The sequence below is a fragment of the Monodon monoceros genome, unplaced genomic scaffold (genome assembly GCF_005190385.1).
Source record: "Monodon monoceros isolate NGI ecotype Baffin Bay Population unplaced genomic scaffold, NGI_Narwhal_1 Super_Scaffold_21, whole genome shotgun sequence".
Taxonomy (NCBI): Eukaryota; Metazoa; Chordata; class Mammalia; order Artiodactyla; family Monodontidae; genus Monodon; species Monodon monoceros.
In genome coordinates this window covers 34795871-34819726 of record NW_021703778.1, presented here as the reverse complement: position 1 = coordinate 34819726, position 23856 = coordinate 34795871, and the positions used below count along the sequence as shown (strand labels likewise).

General features: G+C 40.6%; 1 protein-coding gene across 1 annotated transcript in view; it reads left to right on the top strand.

The window, feature by feature from the left end:
• The window catches only part of ADAMTSL3 (ADAMTS like 3), a 373694-nt gene that overhangs the window by 238598 nt on the left and 111240 nt on the right, over positions 1-23856 (top strand). The window contains 1 exon segment of the mRNA XM_029237311.1: positions 12088-12377. Coding sequence (XP_029093144.1) covers positions 12088-12377 — 290 coding nt within the window.

Here is a 23856-nt window from a genome sequence, read left to right as displayed (position 1 = left end):
TTCTAGGTATTTTTTGATTTCCTCTTTGATTTCTTCAGTGATCTCTTGGTTATTTAGTAGTGTACTGTTTAGCCTCCACGTGTTTGTATTTTTTACAGATTTTTTACTGTAATTGATATCTAGTCTCATAGCATTGTGGTTGGAATAGATACCTGATATGATTCAATTTTCTTAAATTTATCAAGGCTTGATTTGTAACCCAAGATATGATATCTCCTGGAGAAATTTCCATGAGCATTTGAGAAGAAAGTGTATTCTGTTGTTTTTGGATGGAATGTCCTATACATATCAATTAAGTCCATCTTGTATAATGTGTCATCTAAAGCTTGTGTTTCCTTATATATTTTCATTTTGGATGATGTGTCCATTGGTGAAAGTGAGGTGTTAGAGTCCCTTACTATTATTGTGTTACTGTCGATTTCCTGTTTTATGGCTGTTAGCATATGTATTGAGGTGCTCCTATGTTGGGTGCATAAATATTTACAATTGTTATATCTTCTTCTTGGATTGATCCCTTGATCATTATGTAGTGTCCTTCTTTGTCTCTTGTAAAAGTCTTTATTTTGAAGTCTATTTTGTCTGATATGAGAATTGCTACTCCAGCTTTCTTTTGATTTCCTTTTGCATGGAATATCTTTTTCCATCCCCTCACTTTCAGTCTGTATATGTCCCTAGGTCTGAAGTGGGTCTCTTTTAGACAGCATATATATGGGTCTTGTTTTTGTATCCATTCAGCCAGTCTGTGTCTTTTGGTGGGAGCATTTAATCCATTTACATTTAAGGTAAATATCGACATATATGTTCTCATTACCATTTTCTTAATGTTTTGGGTTTGTTATTTTAGGTCTTTTCCTTCTCTTGTGTCTCCTGCCTAGAGAAGATCCTTTAGCATTTGTTGTAAAGCTGGTTTGGTGGTGCTGAATTCTCTTAGCTTTTGCTTGTCTGTAAAGCTTTTAATTTCTCCATCAAATCTGAATGAGATCCTTGCTGGGTAGAGTAATCTTGGTTGTAGGTTTTTCTCTTTCATCACTTTAAATATGTCCTGCCACTCCCTTCTGGCTTGCAGAGCTTCTGCTGAAAGATCAACTGTTAACCTTATGGGGATTCCCTTATGTATTACTTGCTGCTTTTCCCTTGCTGCTTTTAATATTTGTTCTTTGTATTTAATTTTTGACAGTTTGATTAATATGTGTCTTGGCATGTTTCTCCTTGGATTTATCCTGTATGGGGCTCTCTGTCCTTCCTGGACTTGATTACCTATTTCCTTTCCCATATTAGGGAAGATTTCAACTATAATCTCTTCAAATATTTTCTCAGTCCCTTTCTTTTTCTCTTCTTCTTCTGGGACCCCTATAATTCGAATGTTGGTGCGTTTAATGTTGTCCTAAAGGTCTCTGAGACTGTCCTCAATTCTTTTCATTTTTTTTTCTTTATTCTGCTCTGCAGTAGTTATTTCCACTATTTTATCTTCCAGGTCACTTATCCGTTCTTCTGCCTCAGTTATTCTGCTATTGATCCCTTCTAGAGAATTTTTAATTTCATTTATTGTGTTGTTCGTCATTGTTTGTTTGCTCTTTAGTTCTTCTAGGTCCTTGTTAAATGCTTCTTGTATTTTCTCCATTCTATTTCCAAGATTTTGGATCATCTTTACTATCATTATTCTGAATTCTTTTTCAGGTAGACTGCCTATTTCCTCTTCATTTGTTTGGTCTCATGGGTTTTTACCTTGCTCCTTCATCTGCTGTATGTTTCTCTGTCTTCTCATTTTACTTAACTTACTGTGTTTGGAGTCTCCTTTTTGCAGGCTGCAAGTTCGTAGTTCACTTTGTTTTTGGTGTCTGTCCCCAGAGGCTAAGGTTTGTTCAGTGGGTTGTGTTGGCTTCCTGGTTGACGGGACTAGTGCCTGTGCTCTGATGGATGAGGCTGGATCTTGTCTTTCTGGTGGGCAGGACTGCATCCGGTGGTGTGTTTTGAGGTGTCTGTGACCTTATTATGCTTTTAGGCAGCCTCTCTGCTAATGGGTGGGGTTGTGTTCCTGTCTTCCTAGTTGTTTGGCATAGGGTGTCCAGCACTGTAGCTTGCTGGTTCTTGAGTGAGCTGGGTCTTAGCGTTGAGATGGAGCTCTCTGGGAGAGCTTTTGCCGTTTGATATTATGTGGAGCTGGGAGGTCTCTGGTGGACCAATGTCCTGAACTTGCCTTTCCCACCTCAGAGGCACAGGCCTGAAACCCAGCCAGAGCACCAAGACCCTGTCAGCCACACGGGTCAGAAGAAAAAGGAGAAAAGAAGGAAAGAAAGAGAGAAAGAAAGAGAGAGAGAGAGAGAGAGATTGAGGGAGGGAGGGAGGGAGAGAGAGGGAGGGAGGAAAGAAGGAAAAGAAAATAAGAAATAAAGCTATTAAAATTAAAAAGTAATAAAAAAAAAGAAGAGAGCAACCAAACCAAAAAACAAATCCCCAAATGATAACAAGCTCTAAAAGCTATAGTAAAAAAAAAAAAAGGACAGACTGAACCCTAGGACAAATGGTAAAAGCAAAGCTATACAAACAAAATCACACAAAGAAGCATACACACTCACAAAAAGAGAAAAAGGAAAAAAATATATATATCTATATATTAAAAATAAAGGTAGAGAGCAACCAAATCAATAAACAAATATACTAATGATAGTAAACTCTAAATACTAAACTAAGATAAATTTAAAACCAGAAACGAGTCAGTTGCATACAGCAAACCCCAAGTCTGCAGTTGCTCCCAAAGTCCACCGCCTCACTTTTGGGATGATTCGCTGTCTCTTCAGGTGTTCCAGAGCTGCAGGTACATCAGGTTGATTGTGGAGATTTAATCCGCTGCTCCTGAGGCTGCTGGGAGAGATTTCCCTTTCTCTTCTTTGTTCCCACAGCTCCTGGGGCTCAGCTTTGGATTTGGACCCGCCCCTGCGGGTAGGTCGCCAGAGGGCGTCTGTTCCTGCCCAGACAGGACGGGGTTAAAGGAGCCGCTGATTCGGGGGCTCTGGCTCACTCAGGCCGGGGGGAGAGGGGTATGGAATGCAGGGTGAGCCTGCGGCGGCAGAGGCTGGAGTGATGTTGCACCAGCCTGAGGCACACCCTGTGTTCTCCCGGGGAAGTTGTCCCTGGATCATGGGACTCTGGCAGTGGCGGGCTGCCCAGGCTCCCGGAAGGGGAGGTGTGGGTAGTGCCCTGTGCTCGCACACAGGCTTCTTGGTGGCTGCAGCAGCTGCCTTAGCGTCTCATGCACGTCTCTGGGGTCCGCGCTGATAGCTGCGGCTCGCGCCCGTCTCTGGAGCTTGTTTAGGCGGTGCTCTGAATCTCCTCTCCTGGTGCACCCTGAAACAATGGTCTCTTGCCTCTTCAGCAGCTCCAGCCTTTTTCCCAGACTCCCTCCCAGCTAGCTGTGGTGCACTAGCCCCTTCAGGCTGTGTTCACACCGTCAACCCCAGTCTTCTCCCTGGGATCTGACCTCCGAAGCTGGAGCCTCAGCTCCCAGCCCCCACCCGCCCTGGCGGGTGAGCAGACAAGCCTCTTGGGCTGGTGAGTGCTGGTCGGCCCTGATCCTCTGTGTGGGAATCTCTCCACTTTGCCCTCCACACCCCTGTTGCTGCGCTCTTCTCCGCGGCTCCGAAGCTCCCCCCTCCGCCACCCGCAGTCTCTGCCCGCGAAGGGGCTTCCTAGTGTGTGGAAACTTTTCCTCCTTCACAGCTCCCTCCCGCTGGTGCAGGACCCGTCCCTATCCTTTTGTCTCTGTTTATTTTTTTCTTTTGCCCTACCCAGGTACGTGGGGAGTTTCTTGCCTTTTGGGAGGTCTGAGGTCTTCTGCCAGCGTTCAGTCGGTGTTCTCTAGGAGTTGTTCCACGTGTAGATGTATTTCTGATGTATTTGTGGGGAGGAGGGTGATCTCCACGTCTTACTCCTCCACCATGCTGAAGGTCTCCCCCCTCACTTGGTTTTTAAGAAGGTTTTTTTTTTTTCCTTGTTATAGAAAATTTCAAGGCTGTATAAATGAGGTGAGAAGAGTGTAACGAACCCCCATGTGTCCACCACCCACCTGCAACAGTTATCAACTTGGGGCCACTCTTGCTTCATCTACACTACTACCTCCAGTCCACTGGGCCATTTTGGAAACACACCCAGACAGCATACCATTTCATTCATAAATATTTCAGTATGTAGCTCTAAAATAGAAAGACCTTTTTTGATAACCACAATACCACTTTTTAAAGTATGGTTCTCAAATTGCTTCCTGTAGGAGCATCTGTGGTGCTATTTAAAATGCAGATTTCTGGACCTCACCAAGTCAGACATTCTGGGAGTGAGTCCCAGTCACCAGCACTTTTTTTTTCTTTTGGCTCTGCCAGGTACTTTTTAAATTGTGGTAAAATGTACATAACCTAAAATGGACCATTTTAACCCTTTTTAAGTGTACAGTTCATTGATATTAAGTACATTGATATTGTTGTGCAACCATCACCACCATCCATCTCCAGAATTTCTCATCATCACCAACCCAAACTCTGTACCCACTGAACACTGACTCCCCACCCTCCTATTCCTACCCCCAGCCCCTGGTAATCTCTGTTCTACTTCCATCTCTATGGATTTGTCAGCAGCATTTTTAGCAAGCATGCTGGGTGACTGGGGGTGGGGTGCATCCAAATTTGGGAACCATTGGGTCAGATAGTCCTGAGGGTCCCTTTTAAGTTCTGAAAATATGGTTTGTTTTACTTAACTGGAAAAGGCCCATATCGTGTAAGCTTAGCAGGTTCCAGCCCCGTATCCATCCCCAAGCCTGCATGAACTGTCAGCCCAACCCGACTTTGCTGGTGGCTCTTCCAGTCCGTATTCACTGTGCAAAGCTGGTTCACCCTTTCCTCCTGTAGGACACCACTTCTTTCTTCCCATCATGGAAAACCGAGGCCCCAGCACCTGTTCCCGGGCCTGAGCGGCTGCCTCTCTCCACCTTCCTCCCTGTTTCCCTCTGTGGTCTCTCTGCAATTTTCCTTTATAATTCAAGCTGTCTGGCAGCTTCTGGCCTGTTCCTGGCTGTCTAGTGTGAAGTTTATGGTTTCCTCCTACCACTTCTGACTCTAGTCATTCCCTTGATTTCCAAACAAAACCACAACATATCTCAGCTTCCAGTTCATCCTTTTATTACCCCTGTCTCTTGTGGTTTGGGGATGCTTGCTTGTTGACAGTGAGCTGTATTTCAGATCCCTTGAGGAAAGCCTCCCAAACCCTCCTGGAGGAGCTAAATATTTCTGCCTCTGTGGTTAACTATGGCCCGAGCTCTGAATTTACATAGAAAGTGGATGTTCAAAAGGCTTTTCTTTTTAATTAGAAAAATAAAAATTATAGCTTATAAAGCTAAGCCAGGGAACTCCAGTTTTGACCTTCTTAACTTTCAGCTGTGGAATGTGTTGACAGTTGATACGGTTCATTGTTGTTTTAAAAGTTCTTCCCTGGAGCCTTCCTAGTTTCTACGGGATTCACAACACTTCCTTAGTCATGCTGCCCTCCCTCCCATTTTTCATATATGAGAACCAAGGATTTAGAACACTTTGTGTATTTTCTTCACTGCTATTTTAGCTTCTGCATTTGTGCTATTTGTATTTGCTAAAATCAAATTAGGTTATGTTTCAGGCAGCTGTTTTTCTCACAACAACTGCAGTAAGCAACTAATATTGAGGACTTCTTTTGTGCCAGACTGTGTTCTAAGTGTTCCATGTGGATTAACTGATTTAATTCTCACAATGACCCCATAAGGAGGCATTATTATTAGCTTCATTTTAGGGATGAGGAAACAAAGGCATAGATTAAGGAACTATCCAACATTTCAGAGCTATTAAGTGGTGGATGGTGATTCTCTGGCATGTCATACTAGGAAGAGCTCCAACTTTATGTTAGGAGACCTGAATTCAAGTCTCTCCCATCCTTAGGTTGGTCTAATAGGGCAGATAGAGAAGTTAGTGATTATATTACGGTATTGTAAGGCTTAGGGGGTCAGGGATGGCTTCCTGGGAGAGATGGTACATGAAATGATGCCCTAAGATGTACACAGATGTCAGAACAGCATGTCAGGTATCGAGGTTGCATGTTGGCCAACTGGCCTATGGGGGCCACACCTGGACATTGAGGTACTAAGCGTGGAGAGGGGGCTGGAGGAGAAGTAGGTGGTAATGGCAGCTAGGAAAGTAAGCAAGTCTTGGAGGTCTTCCATGGTTCGTAAAGGAATTTGGACTTCATCTGGAGGCCGTGAGAGCCATTTAAGGATTTTTAACAAGTGATGTAATCACGATTACATTTTTAGAGAGATCTTTCTGGATGTCTGCAGTTTGTTTCTAATTATTTACTATGATAAATAAAACTGTAGCAAATCTCAAATTGCCCATCTCTTCATCTCTAATTGTCTCCTTGGGACACATTTGCTGGGGTGGAATTTCTGGGCCAGAAGATAGGCACGTTGAAGGCATTTAATTTCTACTGTCAAATTTCCTTTTGAAAATTTAAACCAAAGATACTATAGTGTTCAGGCAGTGCTGAATCTTGTTTTGTTTTTGGTTTTCCCCCATAGTAATTTTAAAAATGAAATTCTCATTAAATTGGAGGAGATCTTTGTGCATTTTTTTCTGGGAGATTATACAGATGGCATACTCTCTAAGACCCTCTATATTTAAGGATGCCTTTCTTATACCCTCAAATGAGCAGGAATATGAACTCTTGTTTAATAAGCTATCTTCTTTTTTTTTCCTTAAAACTGTGGACATATGGCTCTGGATATTGAAAAGGAAATATTTGCGCCTAAACTGTCCTTCCTCCTTGTGTTGTGAACCTTTTTTTTTTTTTTTTTCTGCTTAGATATAAGATTTTCCCCATATACTTAAAATTAGAGGATTTTTCTAGAATAAGACCAGGTTCTATTTTCTTTTCAATAATTTTGGTAAACAGTGAGGGCTTTTAGGACATAGATTCAAATCTTTCTTGGGTGCATGAAAGTTTTCTTCTGTTGTATTTGTGCCTCTTTTCTGTTATTTTTCTTATTTATTCTTAAGGTTCACCAACTGTCTGTATTGCATCTCTTCTCTATTTTTAACATGTGATATTTTCCCCCACCTCTTTGTCTTTTTTCCTCCATGTTTTGGAAGCACACCTCCCCTTCAAACAAAAGCACTTGCCCTCCTCCTCATTGAATGTATTTCCTACTATTCATTTGGATTTTCTTCTATCATAGAGCAAACTTTGCATTATTTTTGTATTTTTCAGTCTTTTCTCAGCCAAGCCAGAGGTTTTTTTTCCAGCCATGTTTTGACTCCTTAACCCCCTCGTTTATCTTTTGTTCTGTAGAATGCTTCCTTGAATTTTATTGTCATTAAATTTTAAGGAGATGCTATACATTTCCTTCTGTTTCTGATAATATTTTCCCCCAAATATGCTTTTCTTTCACTAATACAGGTTACATTCTTCTTCTTTTAGAGCGAAGAATTATTTTATCAAGTGGGTATTGGTGTTTGTTTATTCATTTTTGAAATAAGAAAAGTAAATGCCCCCAAATAGTATTGTTGAATTTTCCTGGCATCCTTTTATTGTCATCTTGGATGATCTTAAAATGCATCTCTCACCTATGATCTCTCACTGCTGAGGCAGGGTAAAATAACGCCAGTAGCTACTTTGTAATCTTTGACAAATTACCCTCAGTTTCCTCATCTGTAAAATGGGAGTAATAACAATACTTCCTGATGGGGTTGTTGTTATGAGTAAATGATAAAATATATGTGAAGTACATAGAACAGTATCTCACACGAATAATAATGCAATGAATGTTAGTTGTCATTTTTTATTGTGTTGTAATTATTGAACTTTTCACTCTGACATCTCATTTAATCCTTACCTAACCCCGTTAGGTTGGTACCATTACTGTTCCTATTTTACAGAAAATTATGGCCTTTGTATTTGAATAACAATTTGACTGGACATAATATTCTTGGGACCCAGATTCTCTCTCTCAAAACTTTTGCTCCATCCTTTTCTGGTTTTGAATGTTGTGAGTCTGAAGTCCACCTGACTTTTTATTCTTATAAGGGACTTTTTTGGTAATGCTTATACAATTCTCTCTTCATCCTCAAAGTTTTACTTTTTTAAGCCAGGTATATTCATCTACACAAACATAGTGCTTTAAGACAACACAAATTTATTATCTCACAGTTCTGTAGGTCAGAAACCCAATAGATTCAACTGGTTTCTCTGGATCCCACTAGGCTGAAATCAAGATGTCTGTCAGCCTGAACGCTTCTCTGAAGGCCCTAGGGTGGAATCCACTCTCAGGCTCATTCAGGGAGTTGGCAGAATTCAGGCGCATGCAGTTGCAGAGGTGAAATCTCCATTTCCTTGCTGGCTGTTGGCCAGGAGTTGTTCTCAACTTCTGGAGGCCTCCTACATTCCTCAGCTCCTGGCCTCTTCCATCTTGGAGCCAGCAACAGCAGGCTGAGTACCTCTCATGCTTTGAATCTCTCTTGCCTCTTGTTCTGCTGCATCTCTCTCTAACTCCAGCCAGAGAATTTTTTCTGTTCTTAAGGACTCATGTGATTAGATTAGGCCCACTAGGATAATCTCCCTATCTTGAGGTCATAACCTTAATCACATCTGCAAAATCCCTTTTGCAATGTAAGGTAACATATTCATAAATTCTAGGAATTAGGGTGTGGACATCTTTGGGAGGGGCATTATTCTGCTGAAAGCTCTAGGTTTTTGTTAATCATTTTTTCATCACTTTTTCCTGGAAGACAACGTACCTTTCCAAGCTGTATTTTAGGCACATTTTTCGCATATTTTATTTATGAACACTTTTTTTCTGTTTCATGTGTTGAAACCTCTACTTGAAGAATCCAGTTGTCTTCAATATTGGATTATTTAGGTTCTTTCTCATTTTATCTCTAAAAACTGCATTAAAAATCAATTTTAGAGAGGTATAATTTACATACAAAAACTGTCTATTCAAAGTGATGAGTTTTAACAGATGTACACAACCATAAAACCCCAGCCCCATTCATGATACAAAACATTCCCATCACCCCAAAAGCTTCCTTTGCAGCCCATCCGTCCTTTCACCCCTCTAATTGCTTTAAAAGCTTCTCTTTCTCTCTCTCTCAACACTGCATTCACTTCCAAGTCTTGCTTCTATGTCATTAATTTGATTTTCAGCTATATTTCTTCTGTTTTTCTTCTTAGTTCTGAATTATTTGTTAGTTTCTAATAATGTTATGTTTCATAGTTTGTTTCTTCAGCTCTGTAGTTTTCCATTTTATTCTGTTGTTTTGTCATCTTGTGTCTAAGCTCTCATGTTAGTGAATTGCTCTTCTTTTAAGTTCTTCTATTGTGCAAAGACATAGGGAACATGCTCTGTTTCTCTGGTTTTGTTGTGCCCAGACATTGCTCGTCAAATGCTTGTATGCAACTGCGCTCCATTCTTTTCTTTAAAAAAAATTACTGCGGGAGAGAAACAAAAACAAAACAAGATTCAGAACTGCATGAACACTATACTATCTTTCCTTTAAATAAAAAATAATACATAGAAGAAGATCATGCTAGAAGATGCATACATTTTGGAGTTGCTGTGGCTCCCCACATCACCTCCCCCAAATCATTCATGGCTAATTTGGACAGCTCTGACATTTGTTTTTTAAGAGGACCCTTAAAAGGATCTTTGAAAACCAACTTGAGGAAATTCCCAGGTGGTACAGTGGTTAGGACTCTGTGCTTTCACTTTTGAGGGCCCGGGTTCTATCCCTGGTCTGGGAACTAAGATCCCACAATCCCCCCAATTTTTTTTAATTAAAAAATTGAACAGAAAAACAACTTGAAAGATCCAGGACACCTAGAAAAGTATCAAGTGTAACCATCATTTGCCCTGTTGGGAATTGAGGTGAGCCTTCCTCTCAGGGTTCTGAATCTACAAGACACGGGAGTCCAGTCTGAATGAAAAAAATCTACTTCCCATTAAAACATAATCCCAAATTTTAAGTTTTTATTACAAAGGCAAAAAGAGAAAAATATTAATGATCATAGAAGTACCGTATTCATTGGTTAGAAAGTTCAAACATTTTAAAGCTGCAAAACAAATAGTGAAAGCCTCCCTTTACACACTCCAGTTCCCAACTCTTGCAATTGCTTCCTGAAAAGAGAAATTATATGTAAATCAGCACATATAGACATATAGCTATAAATATATACTATATATAGTATATACACTATATATGTGTATATATATGCCCTTTTGTGTATTTAGACCAAAGATCATAGTATATATATCCCATACTTATTTCATTTAACAGTCTTCAAGAGAAGACTATTTCTTATCAATCATATAGACTCACCGCCTCCTTTTAAATGACCTCATCTTATTACATTCTGTGGACACATCATAAATTTAATCAGTCTCCTCCTTTCCAGTTCTACCGTGGGAAAGCAACAAGCAGAGAGTAAACATGCAAATATTACTCCAATACCACTCCATCCTGAGAAGCTAAGCAAAACCTTTCATAGAAAATGAGGATTAGAGAATAGAGTTTCCCACTAACAATTTTCAACCCAGGAAACAAAATGCGGAAAGGGAGGAGTTATTGATATTTCTTTATTGGGCTCATCTAAAGCAGTGGTGTTTCAATTCTGCTGATGGGTGTGTGCTGTCGTGTACAACTGTAATGAAGCCTTATGTAGGGAAAGAAGCTTAAATGGCTCTGAGAGACCCTTGTAACCAAATCATTCTGAGATTTTAAACATTAAGCCTTGGAACTGCATTTTAAGCAAACATCTCAGCAGCATTTTCTGAAGTTAGTTAGTACAACATTATCCCATGAATAGAGGTGTATATTCACTTAAGTTTAGGAAATGATGCCCATCATATTCCCCTCTTAAATATGTATGGTATGCATTCATATCATAGTTTTTGGAGAAGTTTTGCAGTAAATAAACCTATTCAACCTTATTGACAGCAAAGTTTTCCAGGCTTATTCTATTACCGCACTCTTTCCAGACTATTACTTATTAATACCTTATGATGCAAATGTTCCTTCAGAGTATCTTTAAAGTATATGTCCCTATTGAATCTGTGTTTTAAATTCAGTGCAGGAACCAGTAAACATTTTATGTAAAGAGCCAGATAACAACTATTTCAGGTTTTGCAGACCAAACACTCTATATTGCAAATACTCAGCTCTGCCATGTAACACAAAAGCAGCCGTAAACAACGGGTGAACAAGTGATCGTGGCTGTATTCAATAAATCTTTAATTATGGACACACATTGAATTTTATGTCATTTTCACATGACACAAAATATTATCCTTTTTTTTCCCCCAGCCATTGAAAACTATAAAAATCATTCTTAACAGGTAGGCTGGATTTGACCTTTGTAGGCCTTTGGTCTACAGACCAAAGGGTGACACCCTGTGATTTAGTGGATAATGATTCAGGATAAGAAATAAATGCTTTATTCAGTCAGAGTGGGCAACACCTGGGATATTTTCAAGAAGATTCAGAAGTTTTGTGTATTTATATATTAAATAGAAAAGAATATTAAAGCTTCATCCACTCTTCAGAAAGCATTTGTTATCCTACAGTTTAGCTCCTAAATATCGAGACATTTTAATAAAACTCTGTCTGTTAAGAAAGGGTAAGCTCAATAAAGATTTCTTGAATAAATACTGGTGAACATCTCCATATTATAAAAGAAATCAGAGTCGAAATGATCTCTACACACTGGTTTATTTATTACCAGATCTTAAAGAAAACCTTTTAGTGATGATCCGCAAAGGTCAGAGCACAGAATTTGAATTATAAAATGGGTACAAAAGTTCAGTGTATCTCTGGTGCAAATTTCTTTCCATGGCTGACGGGGTTGGAACATTTGTCAGCGACACATTTTTGAGCACCAACAAAAGGACAGCATTCCAAATATATTGAATTCCCTCTGGATGAAGTTACTTTTTTCCTTCATAGAATGTTTGTCACTCCTTTTGTGGCCTCTCTTGAATGACTGCCCGTGTCCTCCCCCCACCCGGGGCTCCCCCGTTTCACGCAGGTTCATTCCAGAGCCCTGGTCCGCCTGCAGCACCACGTGTGGGCCGGGCGTTCAGGTGCGAGAGGTGAAGTGCCGCGTGCTCCTGACATTCACGCAGACGGAGACCGAGCTACCCGAGGAAGAGTGTGAAGGCCCCAGGCTGCCCACCGAGCGGCCCTGCCACCTGGAACCCTGTGATGAGAGCCCCACCTCCCGTGAGCTGGCCGCCTCCCAGCAGGAGCAGGACAGTGAGATGACTTACGACTGGGAGTATGCTGGGTTCACCCCTTGCACCGCCACGTGTTTGGGAGGTATGTGATTTTTTTGTTTAAGGGACAGTTAGGTCTTGCATTGCGGATGGTTTGAGAAATCACTAAATCGGTTAAGCCAAATATGCAAGTTAGCAGAAGTCAAAAGGAGGTTAAGGTTGAATAGTTGAAACCTATGCCTTTTCTTTCTTTCAGTTTTCATCGTGATTATTCTAGGAAGATAAAGGACTAGTGGCACTGTAGCCTGTGCTCCTTGGCCTCAGCGTCTGCCTGGCTGAGATGGAGCGAGAGGTCGCTGATGAATAGAGGATAAGTAGGAAAATGCAGAAGTGATTAGCTAAGGCAGTCTTGTGCATAAAACAGAACTACAGATTGAGGCAGCCTGGGATTGCCCTATCTGATGCAACTCTTGGTCAGAAGCCATCCTTAGAAAATATTTAGGTCCATACCTGCACATTGGACCAGAAACCAGTGCAGAGCACACTGATCACCATGATTTATGTGTGTACGTGTGGGGTAACATGCATAGCCAGGGGACCCTGTTAGGATTAGGAAGTGGTAATATAGTCAGGGGACCCCACTGGGGTGGAAGTTGGCCCCAAGGTGCTCTAAGCATTCCAGGATCCAAAAGGAAGTGGATGAGCAGGGCGTGGGAGTCCAGATAGTCATTCTCTCTCTGTTGGAAGGAAAAAGACAGAAATAATCAATGGGAAACCTAGATCATCTACTAACATGAAGGAGACTCATCTCATCAGGAACCCAGGCCCCTGACATCCTATCACTGACTCTTGACTGCGCCTTCCTGCCAGCTGTCATGGCTAAAGTTGGGGGCTAGAAATGCTCTGACTTCAGTCCCAGCCAACGGTGGAAAAGATAAGGAAGCTCTTGCCTTAGGAGGCAGTTGGCTCAAGAGCAGGCTCCACTCCTCCTGGCGGCCCCGCACCCATTAGGAGCTCCCGGTCGGGTCTTAGAGCTCTTGGACCAGTCATTGTGCCCAAGCCTCTCCTCTTTTGCCCCTCAGGCTCTTGAGGACATTCTTAATCCTTGCCATCCAATCACTGTGACTTCATGGTATCTGTCTTTCTCCTTTCTTGTCTAATCAACCTGTAAACCCACCTGTCCTAGACACCAGCCTGTCAGTAGACCCAGATGAGATGGTGTGTGCTTTACCCCCAGGTTTCAGCTAAGCTACTGCCTTTCGCCTGGAGGTACACATGTGCAAGTTAGGAGAAGAGCCCTTATCTGCCTCCAGATTCTCTCTATCTCTTACTTGCTTCTCCCTGGTTCCTAGAAGCCCATCCCAACTAGCCAGGAATTTAGCCTGGTTCACCCTAAATGTCTGCTGTGTCTCTTCCCTTCCGGGCACGTAAGTCTCAGTTACCTGCACACTGCCACATGTCTGCTGTTGCCCCAAAACCTAACTACTGCTCCCTCTGGGTTCAGGGTCCTGGCCACATCTTTTGTTATATCTTGGAAACCTTAAGACTGATATGCCCTTGGCAATCTGGGAGCTAGTACTTTCTTGATGAATCTGGGGAAACCCTCTAGAGATAGTCACTGGGATGCAAAAATGTTCTCCTATTCAATTGCAATTATAGATGTCTGGAACTTTCTACTACATGACTACAGAATGCAGCTATCTCTACCACTTCTGAGCCACTACATTGCTGTATTTTCACCAGAGACTTGGAGCTTTGTCTTTCATTATGAGAGCAGAAATAAGCCCTGCTATTGCTTGCATACCCCAAAACTACTGTGTTAATCTCAGGCTTTTAATACTGCCACTGATAGAATTACTGTTGCATCTAGTACTTTGTCATCCTTGACTTCAGTTCTTTTCCTGACCGGGAAGGCCCTCTCCAGATGGCTTGTTGGGTCCTTGGAACTCAACAGGCTACTAGGAGTTGCCCAAGGAAAATTGACCAGGTAAATTCTGATTCAGTTGGGAGAGGCTATTAGACCTCATTTTTGGAGCCTGGTGCCAAAATGTTAGGATCTGCTGTGTTCCCAGTGTCCACTAAGACAGCCCTAGTTTCCACCTCCAGGATGCCTGGATCCCCCTGGAATGATTTTCTGTTTTTTTGGTAACAACTTTATTAAGATATTAATTCACATACCATACGATTTATATACTTAAAGTATACAATTTGGTGTCTTTACGTATATTCACCAACTTGTGCAGCCATCATCACGATCAGTTTTATAAAGAACACTTTCCCCCCAAAAGAGCACTGTATCCTTAAGAAATCACTCCCCATTTTCCCTCAAGCCCCCATTTCCCTGCTAGCAGCAGCCTCTGGCAACTACTAATCTACTTTCTATTTATTCTGGACATTTCATATAAATGGAATCACACAACAAGTGATCTTCTGTGACCCCTTTCTTTAACTTAGTGTGTTTTCAATGTTCATCCATGTTGTAGCATAAGTCAGTACTTCATTTCTTTTTAGGACTGAATACTATTCCATTGTATGGCTACATCACATTTCACCATTCATCAGTTAGAATTTGGATTTTTCACATGTCTTTGGTATTATGAAAAATACTGCTCTGAACATTCATGTTCACATTTTTGTAGGGACATATGTCTTCATTTCTCTTGGGTATATACTTAGGAGTAATAGCATGACCAGGATCTGTTTAAAACATAAAAGTTTTTGTGAAACTTGACTAATGCAGTTTATCCTTATGGGCACTGTGGACCTTTTGGCCTATTGTGAGGAGAAAAATGCCTTGCTCATGTCAGAAATGCATTTCAGTATTCAGATGGTTGATGGGAAGGTGTCCATTTATCTCTGACATCCTCTTGTGTATCTGGAATGCATTTTACATATTTTAATAGCCCTCAACTTGGTAATCTTTCAACTTTTAGTTAAACAGAATTTAGCCTTGTGAGGGTGCCTTGAGTTGTGTAATTAAGAATTATATCATTAAGATGATCCTTGGATACCCACTAACCCAAATTTTACAGTTGGGGAAGCTGAGGATCAGAGGGCATCACACAGTCCAAAGCAGAAAACGAACAGCTTAATTGTTGTTCTTTAGAGAGGGTTGGTTGAACTGTCAGCGCTTATAATAAGCCTCTTAACTTTGTAAAAAGTAATGTTTTTAATTTCTTGGGTTCAAGCTTAAAATTTCCTTTTAAATATATAACTAAATTCTATAAAAACTGGAAAGCTTGGAGGATTATAAAATCCTCTATAAATGCAGGAAACCGGACACCTGCTCTGTGCTAGACTCCATGCTCTGCACTTGCTTCTGGGCTCAGTATCAGGGTATAAAATGAAGGCATAGTCCTTGTCCTGATGGAGTGCAGCTTTTGATTATTTCGGCTTTACTGTCTCTACTCCATTACTTACAGGCAGTGATACTTGCCTCTCCGTGATCCATTTTAATGTGGTTTTAGAGGCTTGGCCTCTACAAGTCCACTTATGTGTGGTTTTGAATGTGGGTTTTTAACCCTCACCCTGGATAATAGGCAGGGTAAGTCTGCAGTGACTGAAAACCACAGGAAAGTAGAATTTCCACAGGCATATAGTTATTTCTTCAACATTCCTGTTTCTGTAGAAAAATAAGATACGCAAATTATAGATTTCCAAAAAGATAAACTTTCAGTCACATCTTTTTTTTTTTTTTTTTGCGGTACGCGGGCCTCTCACTGTTGCGGCCCCTCCCGTTGCGGAGCACAGGCTCCGGACGCGCAGGCTCAGCGGCCATGGCTCACGGGCCCAGCTGCTCCGCGGCATGTGGGATCTTCCCGGACCGGGGCACGAACCCGTGTCCCCTGCATCGGCAGGCGGACTCTCAACTGCTGCGCCACCAGGGAAGCCCACAGTCACATCTTGATAGTGTGTATTTGTATATTCTAACTTGCCTTCACATCATACAGGAAATAAAAGTAAAGCCGTGCGTTGTCATTACTGATGATTAAGAACGTTTTACAAATCTGCTTTCCTGCTGCAGTGGCAACAGAGAATTCTTTTTCAATTCCCAAAAGTATGAAGCATGCAGACGTATTCAATTTCCGTCTTCCAGAGTGTGTGTATGTATGTATGTATACAGCACTGTGTTGTGTGTGTGTGTGTATGTGTGCGTGTGTACATACATGTACATTCTGAAAGTTATGCTTACCTTTTTAATACCCTCTGGTAAGGTTTTGTAATTTACTACATCATAAACATTCCTCACTAAAGTTTTCTTTGGTATCTTATATTATTTGTTGCATTTATGACCTTTCCTTTTCACCCTTGTATTTTCTAAAAGCACAGGCTAGTAGCATACACATGGACTTTGAGGCCTGGCCCCATTTTTGAACCCTAGTTCTTTCACTCCCTTTGGGCTAGTTATTTAAGTTTGTAGAGGTTTATTTTTGTAAAATGAGAAGAGCCATATCTACCTTGTTAGGAGTAATGAAAGGATTAACTGTTATTCTTTTTTTTTTAAACATCTTTATTGGACTATAACTGCTTTACAATGGTGTGTTAGTTTCTGCTTTATAACAAAGTAAATCAGCTATACATATACATATATCCCCATATATTACTCAGCCATAAAAAGAAACGAAATTAACTGTGATTCTTAAACAAGGTTATGTTGGAGAGGTGTTTAATCACAGTGCCTGACACATGGTATATGATAAATGTTGGTGGGGTGCTTGGCTTATAATATAATAATAATAGGTTATTCAGCTTATATTAGAATACTGTTTTTTTTCCCCTTTTTAAAAAAAATCTGACTAAACTGCTGAAGCCCTGAATGCATCTTAACAGTTTCCGAGTGCATTCTTTTGAATTCTTCAAGTAAATAGTCATCTGCAATTAATGATGATTTTTCTCTTTCTATTTCCAATAGTTATTTCTCTTGTTTATGTTTTATATCTTACTGCATTGTCCAGAACTTCAAAAACGATAGTAAATAATGTGGATAATGCTAACTTTGCCTTGGTCTTGACATTAGCGGGAATCTCTCTGTTGTTTCATTCAAAACCAACAGCTTATAAATGTTTAGTGCACGTTTCTTTGTGCCAAGCACTTGGCTAGGTGATACGGACTCATTAGTTCCTACCTTTGGAACTCAAATCTAGTGAGGGAAATGTGTTCCTCACATAATCACACACACATGTATGTAAAGTTACAGCTGGTTATAGCAGCTACAGAAGAAGTATGTGGTGCTATGAAAGCATATAATAGGAGGAATTTGACCTAATTAGGGAAGTCAGGGAAAGCTTCCCTAAGAACAATTACACTCGAACTTAAATCTGAAAGGTGAGGAATTAATTAAGCAAAAGAGAGGTTGGAGATGGTGGTACAAAGAGAATTTCCAGCAGAAAAAAGATCATGTGGAAGGGCCCTACGTGGCGGGAGGACACATGGGACATTCCAGGAGCTGAAAAGTTGGTCACAGCTGGGGTCCTGAGAAAGACAGAGTTTAATGTGAGATGATGCTAGAGAGGAATGCAGGGGCCAGACAGTTAAGGCCTTACCGGCCGTGTTGATTTGGGTCTTTATCCCAAGATCGATGAGAAGCAATTCAAGTCATTAAAGTGGGAGTTAATGATCAAATGTTTATTTATTTCAAACAGGTTAGTCTGGTTGTATTGTAAAAAAGGGATTAGAATGGTTCATAGCAGATGTAAGAGGGACCATCAAGGAAGCTTTTGCTGGTCCAGGAAAGAGCTTGGGCTGGAGTGGTGATGATGATGGAGATGGAGTGAGCAGGTGACTTTGAGAGATGTTGAGAAGGGAAAAAGTCTGTCAGTGGAGTGGGCCAGTGGGAGTGAGGTGGCAGGTCTGAGTCCTAAGATTCTTTTCTGAGATGATGAGTGCCGACAGGCGGTCCAGTTTGGCAGAAAGAAATCATGACTTCAGTTTGGACGTAATGATTTTAAAGTGCCTTTAGACTTCCAAATGGAGATGCTAAAGAGACAGTTGAATGTGTGAATCTGAAGACAAGTGGCAAGATCTAGTCTGGAAATATACATTTACGAGTCATCTGTGTACGGAGAGAATTGAAGCCAGGGGCATGTATGCAAATCTTTAGGAAGAGAACACCTGTGAGCCGTGGGGAGGGTCTAAGAATGATCTTTGAGGAAATTCAACATCCGATGGCTGGGTGGAGGATACTGAGCCACAAATGTCAATGCAATGAAGAGGTCAGCCAGATAGGAGCAAAACCAGGAGGGAGTGGTGTGGTGGGAACCAGAGTCGGCTGCGTTGAGGCCACTGAGAGGTGAAGTGAGGTAAACTGAGAATCAGCACCGGGTCCAGCAAGGGGAAGTCACCGAGGACTTACAGGGTCAGTTCCATGGAGTGGTGGAGACAAAGTCAGACTTGAAAGGATGGAGGAGAGTGATAGATGATGAAATGGAGAAGAATAGATTCGATTTTCTTGTGGCAAAACTTACGATAAAGAAAACAGAGAGAAGTAGAAGGCTAGAAGGCACAGTGGGTTAAGGGGGAGGTGTGTGAGTGTGCTGTCGTTTAATGACAGAGACCCTTGGGTACATTTAAAAGGCAAGGAGAGGGGAAATTGACAATAAGACAATCATAGTAGCGAACTTTAACACCCCACTTTCACCAATAGACAGATCATCCAAAATGAAAATAAATAAGGAAACACAAGCTTTAAATGATACATTAAACAAGATGGACTTAATTGATATTTATAGGACATTCCATCCAAAAAAACCAGAATACACTTTCTTCTCAAGTGCTCATGGAATATTCTTCAGGAGACATCATATCTTGGGTCACAAATCAAGTCTTCGTAAATTTAAGAAAATTGAAATTGTATCAAGTATCCTTTCTGACCACAGTGCTATGAGACTAGATGTCAATTACAGGAAAAAATCTGTAAAAAATACAAACACATGGAGGCTAAACAATACACTACTTAATAACCAAGAGATCACTGAAGAAATCAAAGAGGAAATCAAAAAAATACCTAGAAACAAATGACAATGAAAACACGATGACCCAAAACCTATGGGATGCAGCAAAAGCAGTTCTAAGAGGGAAGTTTATAGGAATACAATACTACCTCAAGAAACAAGAAAAATCTCAAATAAACAATCTAACCTTACACCTAAAGCAATTAGAGAAAGAACAAAACCCCCTCAAAGTTAGCAGAAAGAAAGAAATCATAAAAACCAGATCAGAAATAAATGAAAAAGAAATGAAGGAAACGATAGCAAAGATCAATAAAACGAAAAGCTGGTTCTTTGAGAAGATAAACAAAATTAATAAACCATTAGCCAGACTCATCAAGAAAAAAAGGGAGAAGACTCAAATCAACAGAATTAGGAATGAAAAAGGAAAAGTTGCAAATGACACTGCAGAAATACAAAGCATCATAAGAGACTATTACAGGCAACTATATGCCAATGAAATTGACAACCTGGAAGAAATGGACAAATTCTTAGAAAAGCACAATCTTCTGAGACTGAACCAGGAAGAAATAGAAAATATAAACAGACCAGTTGCAAGCACTGAAAGTGAGACTGTAATTAAAAATCTTCCAACAAACAAAAGCCCATGACCAGATGGCTTCACAGGCGAATTCTATCAAACATTTAGAGAAGAGCTAACACCTATCCTTCTCAAACTCATCCAAAGTATAGCAGAGGGAGGAACACTCCCAAACTCATTCTACGAGGCCACCATCACCCTGATACCAAAACCAGACAAAGAGGTAACAAAGAAAGAAAACTATAGGCCAATACACTGATGAACATAGATGCAAAAGTCCTCAACAAAATACTAGCAAACAGAATCCAACAGTACATTAAAAGGATCATACAACATGATCAAGTGGGGTTTATCCCAGGATTACAAGGATTCTTCAGTATATGCAAATCAATGTGATACACCATATTAACAAATTGAAGGAGAAAACCCATATGATCATCTCAATAGATGCAGAAAAAGCCTTCGACAAAATTCAACACCAGTTTATGATAAAAACCCTCCAGAGGGCTTCCCTGGTGGCACAGTGGTTGAGAGTCCGCCTGCCGAGGCAGGGGACACGGGTTCGTGCCCCCGTCCAGGAAGATCCCACATGCCGCGGAGTGCCTGGGCCCGTGAGCTGTGGCCGCTGAGCCTGCGCGTCCGGAGCCTGTGCTCCGCAACGGGAGAGTCCACAACAGTGAGATGCCCGCGTACTGCAAAAAAAAAAAAAAAACCCTCCAGAAAGTAGGCATAGAGGGAACCAACCTCAACATAATAAAGGCTATATATGACAAACCCACAGCCAACATCGTCCTTAATGGTGAAAAACTAAACCATTTCCACTAAGATCAGGAACAAAACAAGATTGCCCACTCTCACCACTATTATTCAACATAGTTTTGGAAGTTTTAGCCACAATAAAAGTAATCCAAATTGGAAAAGAAGAGGTAAAACCGTCACTGTTTGCAGATGACATGATACTATACATAGAGAATCCTAAAGATGCTACCAGAAAACTACTAGAGCCAATCAATGAATTTGGTAAAGTAGCAGGATACAAAATTAATGCACAGAAATCTCTGGCATTCCTATACACTAATGATGAAAAATATGAAAGAGAAATTAAGGAAACACTCCCATTTACCATTGCAACAAAAAGAATAAAATACCTAGGAATAAAACTACCTAAGGAGACAAAAGACCTGTACTCAGAAAACTATAAGACACTGATGAAAGAAATTAAAGATGATACAAACAGATGGAGAGATATACCATGTTCTTGGATTGGAAGAATCACCATTGTGAAAATGACTATACTACCCAAAACAATCTACAGATTGAGTGCAATCCCTATCAAACTACCAATAGCATTTTTTACAGAACTAGAACAATAAATATCACAATTTGTATGGAAACACAGAAGACCCCGAATAGCCAAGGCAATCTTGAGAAAGAAAAACAGAGCTGGAGCAATCAGATTCTCTAACTTCAAACTATACCGCAAAGCTACAGTAATCAAGAAAGTATGGTACTGGCACAAAAACAAGAATATGGATCAATGGAACAGGATAGAAAGCACAGAGATACACGCATGCATGTATGGTCACCTTATCTTTGATAAAGGAGGGAAGAATATACAATGGAGAAAAGACAGCCTCTTCGATAAGTGGTGCTGGGAAAACTGGACAGGTACACGTAAAAGAATGAAATTAGAACACTCCCTAACACCATACACAAAAATAAACTCAAAACGGATTAAAGACCCAAATGTAAGACCAGACACTATAAAACTCTTAGAGGAAAACATAGGCAGAACACTCTATGACATAAATCACAGCATGATCCTTTTTGACCCACCTCTTAGAGGAATGAAAATAAAAACAAAAATAAACAAATGCGACCTAATGAAACTTAAAAGCTTTTGCGTAGCAGAGGAAACCATAAACAAGACGAAAAGACAACCCTTAGAATGGGAGAAAATATTTTCAAATGAAGCAACTGAGAAAGGTTTAATCTCCAAAATGTATAAGCAGCTCAGTATCAAAAAGCAAACAACCCAATCCAAAAATCGGCAGAAGACCTAGATAGACATTTCTCCAAAGCAGATATACAGATTTCCAATAAACACATGGAAGGATGCTCAACATCATTAATCATTAGAGAAATGCAAATCAAAACTACAATGTGTCACCTCACATTGGTCAGAATGGCCATCACCCAAAAATCTACAGACAATAAATGCTGGAGAGGGTATGGAGAAAAGGGAATCCTCTTGCACTGTTGGTAGGAATGTAAATTGATACAGCCACTATGGAGAACAGTATGGACGTTCCTTAAAAAACTAAAAATAGAACTACCATATGACCCAGTAATCCCACTACTGGGCATATACCCTGAGGAAACCATAATTCAAAAAGAGTCATGTACCACGATGTTCACTGCAGCTCTATTTACTATAACCAGGACATGGAAGCAACCTAAGTGTCCATCGACAGATGAATGGATAAAGAAAATGTGGCACGTGTACAATGGAATATTACTCAGCCATAAAAAGAAACGCAACTGAGTTATTTGTAGTGAGGTGGATGGACCTAGAGCCTGTCATACAGAGTGAAGTAAGTCAGAAAGAGAAAAGCAAACACTGTATGCTACCACATATATATGGAATCTAAAAAAAAAAAAACGGATCTGAAGAACCTAGGGGCAGGACAGGAATAAAGACACAGACGTAGAAAATGGACTTGAGGACATGGGGAGGGGGAAGGGTAAGCTGGGACAAAGTGAGAGAGTGGCATGGACATATACACACTACCAATTGAAAATAGATAGTGGGAAGCAGCCGCATCGCACAGGGAGATCAGCTCGGTGCTTTGTGACCACCTAGAGGGGTGGGATAGGGAGGGTGGGAGGGAGACGCAAGAGGGAGAGGATATGGGGATATATGTATACATATAGCTGATTCACTTTGTTATACGGCAGAAACTAACACAACATTGTAAAGCAATTATACTCCAATAAAGATGTTAAAAGTAAAATAAAATAAAATAAATATACACATACAAAAAAAAGGCAAGGAGAAAGTTCCAGAATGACAGCAAAAGGCAAAGTATCAAGAAATGTCCTAAGATGCCAGGGAGTGAAATTCATAGCCTGGTTGTGGAGCTCAGTCTTAAATAGTTGCAGGAGCAGCTCCTAATGGAAACTGGCAAGGGAAAGGCGAGGATGGATGTGAGGGTGGGTGGGTTTATCTGCTTGATCGCAGGAAGTTCCTATCTGGTTGTTTCTGTTTGAGTGTGTGTGAATATTTGTGTGTGAGTGATTTGGTATGTGAATGCCCAGTTGTTTGAGGTCACATGTAGTATTCTTTTATTATACTTTTGACTTGATTACAATGTGCTAGTATTTAATTTAGGGTTTTCCATGCATGTATGGATGATATTGATGCACGTAGGTATCATCTATTGAGCGTGGTGGAGTACAAGAATGCCTTCCTGCAAATGGGAAAGCAGGACTGCAAGCTGATTTGGCCCACTGTGGGCTCATTTTAGCATACTTCCTATGGAGATGTGTTCCCGACATGGTACATCAGCAATACCTGTTTTGTTCTCTTCAAATCCCTTCAAATCATAACAGGCCTCTAGCTGTAGTTTCTTCCAGCTACTCTTGATATAATTGGTCACTTCTTTTCAGGCTCCGGTGATGTTTATGATGCCCTTCATAAGGCCAAATGGCTTTCAACAGTCCTTAATTTTTACCAGCTGTCTTCTCATCTGGCTCCTAAAAAGAACTCACCTATTTGGAGTGCTGTAAAACTTGCGTTTTCATTACCAAAATGGCACTCCTCTGGGTCCATACCATATTATGGTTCTACTTTTTTTCATTACCTGGGAGCTTATAGTAGTATTTATTCTATCATACTGGCTAATCAGCAGAGGGAAAAACCTATGCTAACTGTTCTTTTCAATATGGCCCTAGGCTTGCATCTGTCATATAGCATTGTATAAGGCAACACTATATGAAGTAGATCTGGGTTTTTTTTTCTTTTATAGATTTTTGTCATCAGTTTTATACTAGTT